Source organism: Octopus bimaculoides, chromosome 2 (assembly GCF_046866305.1).
Source record: "Octopus bimaculoides isolate indiv1 chromosome 2, ASM4686630v1, whole genome shotgun sequence".
NCBI lineage: Eukaryota > Metazoa > Mollusca > Cephalopoda > Octopoda > Octopodidae > Octopus > Octopus bimaculoides.
The window spans coordinates 128738422-128744222 of record NC_142929.1 but is presented as its reverse complement, the minus strand read 5'-3'; the positions used below and the strand labels follow the sequence as shown (position 1 = coordinate 128744222).

The 5801-nt window shown below is 35.6% G+C and overlaps 1 protein-coding gene across 1 annotated transcript in view; it reads right to left on the bottom strand.

The window, feature by feature from the left end:
- Positions 1–1234: 1234 nt before the first annotated feature.
- LOC106883186 (cholesterol 7-desaturase nvd) overlaps positions 1235–5801 on the bottom strand; it is a 141962-nt gene continuing 137395 nt past the window's right edge. Inside the window, exons 5-6 of the mRNA XM_052965591.2 lie at positions 3892–4065; positions 1235–2552 (exon numbers count right to left, since the gene is read on the bottom strand). Of these exons, the coding sequence (XP_052821551.1) occupies positions 2385–2552; positions 3892–4065 (342 nt within the window). The 3' untranslated portion in view covers positions 1235–2384. The remainder of the gene's footprint in view (positions 2553–3891; positions 4066–5801) is intronic.

Sequence of the window (5801 nt, the reverse complement as noted above, 5' to 3'; positions counted from 1 at the left end):
TTATGTGGGATATAGAATATGGAATATATAATATAATATAAAAAAAGATGGATGGTACAATGAAATGAAGTATTGAATGTCTTATTGAATATATGGAATATGTCTTATTGAATATATGAAATATTGAGTGTTCAATATAAAGGATTAAATATATAAATATATATTCCATATTCTATATCCCACATAAATTTTACAAGAATATAAATAAAAAACAAAAAACAGACAGAGTTGGAACTCTTTTAAATAAAATAGTATATTCCTCTATACACGATCATACAAAACCCTTTTTTTTGTATTTATTTTTACTCACATATAAATATATATGTATATATATATATACATATATATGGAAAGATAGATAGAGAAAGAGAGACAGATAGATAGATAGAGAGGTAGACAGACAGCACATGCATACATACATACTCTAATATGTATATGATTTCTTTATTTCCCTTTTTTACGTGTGTGTGTGTGTGTATGTGTGTTTGTGTGTATAACTACAATTTCTAATTTTAATACTCTTTTACTTGTTTCAGTCATTTAACTGTGGCCATGCTGGAGCACTGCCTTTTTAGTCGAGCTAATCAACCCCAGGACTTATTCTTTGTAAGCCTAGTACTTATTCTATCGGTCTCTTTTGCCGAACAGGTAAGTTACGGGGATGTAAACACACCACCATCGGTTGGCAAGCAATGTTGGGGGGACAAACACACACACACAAACACACACACATGCTTATATATATATATATATATATATATATATATATATATATATATATATATATATACAACGGACTTATTTCAGTTTCCGTTTACCAAATCTGCTCACAAGGTTTTGGTCAGCCCGAGGCTTTTAATAGAAGACACTTGCCCAAGGTGCCATGCAGGTGGACTGAACCTGGAACCATGTGGTTGGTAAGCAAGCTACTTACCACACAGCCACTCCTACACCTAATAGTTGATAAATCTTTCCAAAAAAAATACAGTATTAGAAAAGAAATTTGGTGAATGAAGAATCAATTTAAAACATGGCTGAAAGTGAAAGACTCAAGGAAAATATAAACGTAGATGAAGGCTCAAAATATGATGGAGCTAAGCTGAAACTTTCACAATTTTGTTCACACAACTAACAAGATACAATCTTCTTTTATTTGGTTACTTTTTCTTGAAGGAAATTCTTAATTTTTAAAAATGTTTTATTCTGTTTTTGTCTTGTAATAATTACATTTCAATTGCTCAAAATAAATTTTATTGAAAATTTATACAATAATATTCTTGCAAATAATAACAATTTTTCAAAGAATAATTAGCAAGGTATATTTTAAGTTGTGTAAAATATTTAGTGTATTTTTTACACACTTAACAATGATCCAAATTTATACTTTTTAACTACAAGAAAATAAATGAATGTTCAAAGTACCTGTAACTGGTTATTAAAATCAAATGTCTTTGGGGCAAAATGTCAATATAATATATGGGGAAATAACATGATATATGTTCTGTTTTGGGTTTGGATATTCTTAAACCATTAACTCCTTTATTTGGGGATTTAATTTTTTTAAGGTTCAAAGAAAAATTGTGTGAGTTTGAAAATCTAACAGAATTGATTTTTATTTTTTTAAATATAAAATGCCCGACTAATGAATTTCAAAATAAATAAATTTGAACATACAAAAAAATATGATTTCTTCTTTTCAATACATTTGTCATATTTTATTTTACATCCATTATTTTCACCGTTCTATTCATTAATTGTGTGTGTATGTATGTATGTATGTATGTATGTATGTTATCAATCAGTTTCATTTCTGTATTCCTTGTCAATAGAGAAAGAGCCGGACTCTAACATAGATTCAAGGCTCCTTCATTGGAACTTTTATCAACATCATCTAGGTATTTGTGCATATGTGTGTGTGCATGAATGTATGAGTGCGCATGTGTGTGTATGCATGCCTTTATTTTTCATATTCCCCACTCCCCCCCCCCCCTATTGCATTTTTTCAGAAGAAGACAACAAATTCACTCCAAATATATCTTTATCTTACAGTTTCATTTAAAAATGAAATATTAAAATTACTTGATGAAGTTAATTAAGTAATTAATTCTCACTAAAAAATAAAAGCCAAAAATAAAAAAATAAAATGGACTATATTTAAATAAAAAGAAAAATACAACTTTACTCTGAGCCCTGGATGTAGGAAGTGGAGCAGGGTGGTGGGGGAGAAAATAGTTGAACAAGTATTAATATCTTGCTTTCAATAAAATCACAACTCATCTTTGGTGAGTCAGAGAGAGACATGATAAGAGTCGGTTCATATCATTTGTACATGAGGAAAATGTTAGGTTAGTTAAGAAAAGTGTCTGCTGAAAGAAATTGTTGGATCACCAATCTAGGCTTTCTTTCTGAAATGTCATCCGAGGACTATTCTCTGAATAAAACTGGGAGAACCATCTTCTGTGTCTCATCATCAGGGAATCTTCTTTTGATTTCACAAAAACAGGTTTGTGTTGGTACTGCTTGTTGTTCCAGATCATGATGTCACGTTCAAACTAGAATAGAAGAAATTCAGTTATGTTAAACTATACTCTTTTCACTCTTTTACTTGTTTCAGTCATTTGACTGTGGCCATGCTGGAGCACTGCCTTTAGTCGAGCTAATCGACCCCAGGGCTTATTATTTGTAAGCCTAGTACTTATTCTATCGGTCTCTTAAGCCGAACTGCTAAGTTACGGGGACGTAAACACACCAGCATCAGTTGTCAAGCGATGTCGGGGAGACAAACACAGACGCACAAACATATACACACACATACATGCATATATATACATATATACGACAGGCTTCTTTCAGTTTCCGTCTACCAAATCCACTCACAAGGCTTTGGTCAGCCCGAAGCTATAGTAGAAGACACTTGCCCAAGGTGCCATGTAATGGGAATGAACCCGGAACCATGTGGTTGGTAAGCAAGCTACTTACCAAACAGCCACTCCTGCGCCTATGGTTATTATGTTTAAAAAAAAACAAATGTTTTAGAGAAATCTCTAAGAAAGCATTAAATGCATATGTCATGAAAGAAAGCATATATGCATACATCATGATTTATTTATCTGTAGAGGTGGATGGCTTAGTGGTAAGGGTGTTTGACTCAAGATTGTAAGATTGTGGCTTTGATTCCTGGACTGGGTGATGGATTGTGTTCTTGAGCAAAGCACTTCATTCCATGCTGCTAAAAGGGTAAAGACCCTCTTCAGTCATGAATGACCATGGGACTGCACCTAGAAAGTCTGGACAAGGTTGTTTACAGAAGACCAGCAGTTGCTCATGCATACCAGCTTCCCCTCTCTATGCCACTGATGTTATTCAAGGGAAAGGCAAAAGCGATACAGCTTGGCACCAGTGATGTCGCAGCTCAATTTCTACAGCTGAGTGAACTGGAGCAACATGGAATAAAATGTCTTGCTCAAGAACACAACATGTAACCCAGTCTGGGAATCAAACTCACAACCCCCATGATTGGGAGCCCAATGCTCTAACCACTGAGCCATGTGCCTCAATAACTATGTGATAAAAAAATGATCTGTAAAAAATCCAGAGCTCGGCTAATAGTTTTAGATATCTCGGTATCACAGTATCGACCAAACAATCAAATTTTGTTATACACCACTGGTCACAATGCACTTCACATTGTTTTAGCTTTCATTTTATGCCAACCCACTGGTTAGACAAGCAGGTCAAGTATAAGATATAAGTAACTTTATAACTGTGCCAGTTATCTATAGATTAAAGTTCGTGAAATATATCTTTTGCAAAAGATACTCTGTCTTGTAATTCTATAGTGTATCTAACAATCGGGTATATCAAATTAATTCAATTTTTTATGGTACTCACTTGAATAGCTTCTGCTAATAAAAGAAACTTTGCAAATAGTGTAGGCACACTTTTGCTAACATAGATATTATGAACAACTTTCTGCACCATTGGTTCAGTTGGAATGACACTCTGGATATATATTCCTTTACCAAATATACTCTGAAACTCCAAGTAGACAATTGCTGGTCCAATCTGTTAAAGATAAAAAAAAATTAAAGGTAAATTTTCTGAAGAAAATTAACATTAAATTATGTACAGATGGGTTTTTTTCCCCCCTTTTCAGACACTACTATCATGTTGGTGTTACCACCACCACCACCACCACCACTATAATTATTTCATTCTATGTTTGCATGGATGAGCCAGAATTTGTTATGGCAAGTTTTCTATGGCCATATGCCTTTCCTGTCACCAACTCTCACTTGTTTCCATGGAAGATGATATTTTCCAATATGCAGACATGTCTTTGCAGAGGATTGAGAACAGATGATACCCCTTGTATGGTAACACATTTTTACAGCTTATGATGTGATGCCAAAGGTGGTGAGTTGGCAGAAATGTTAGAGCACCCAGCAAAATGCTTAGCCATATTGTGCTTGTCTTTGTGGAGGCACAATGGCCCAGTGGTTAGGGCAGCGGACTCGTGCTCTTAAGATCACAGCTTCAATACCCAGACTAGGCATTGTGAGTGCTTATTGAGCGAAAACACCTAAAGCTTCACAAGGCTCTGGCAGGGGATGGTGGTGAACCCTGCTGTACTCTTTCACAACAACTTTCTCTCACTCTCTCTTCCTGTTTCTGTTGTACTTGTATTTCAAAGGGCCAGCCTTGTCACACTCTGTGTCACGTTGAATCTCCCTGAGAACTACTTTAAGGATACACGTGTCTGTGGAGTGCTCAGCCACTTACACGTTAATTTCACGAGCAGGCTGTTCCGTTGATCGGATCAACTGGAACACTCGTCGTCGTAACCAACGGAGTGCCAACAATGAGAGAGATGTGATGCCAAGACAAGGAAACACATACATACATACATACATACTTACATACATACATACATACGTACATACATGTAGACATACAACAACATAAAAGTTTCCCCCTACCAAATCCACACACAGGGCTTTGTTTAGCTGAAAGCTAGAATAGAAAATACTTCCCCTCTTGCCCAAGGTGCCATGCAGTGAGATTGAACTTGAAGCCACATGGTTTGGAAGTGAACTTTTAAACCACACAGCCTTGCCTTCACCATGTGTATACAGGTTGCGGCAGAAAGGTTGCCCCAATTTCAAAGGTTAATAATAAACAAACACATGAAGATGCATGAAAACACTTTGCATTTCTATGAAGTTCGTTAAATACCATTTCTTTCTGTTTCAAGTAGTACCCACCATAGCTTGAAATGGAGAGCATCGTTTTTTCCATATCTTCATGTGGTAGTTTTTTTTTATCAACCTTTGAAATCAGAGCAACCTTTCTGCTGCACCCAGTTTTATTTATGAAGTTCATTATCATCAACAACATCATCATTTTTATCATTTAATGTCCATTTTCCCATGTTTGCATGGTTTGGACAGCTTGACAGGAGTTTTCCAGCCAGAGAGCTGTCCAGACTCCAACTGTCTGTTTTGGCATGGTCTTTACAGTTGGATGCCCTTCCTAATGCCAACCACTTTACGGAGTATTCTGGGTCCTTTTTATGTGTATTTATGCAACACCAGCACAAGTACATATTACGTGACACTGGCACCAGCAAAGGACCAACACCAGCAAATGACCAGCACCAGCAGAGGACCAGCACCAGAAAAGGACCGAGAAATATCACTCAATTATAGGTTTGTGCTAAAAGCTTGGAAATGTTTTGGGTGGTAATCTTTCATACATATTCACAGATGAATTTCACAAAAGATATTTAAGCTGTGCATATA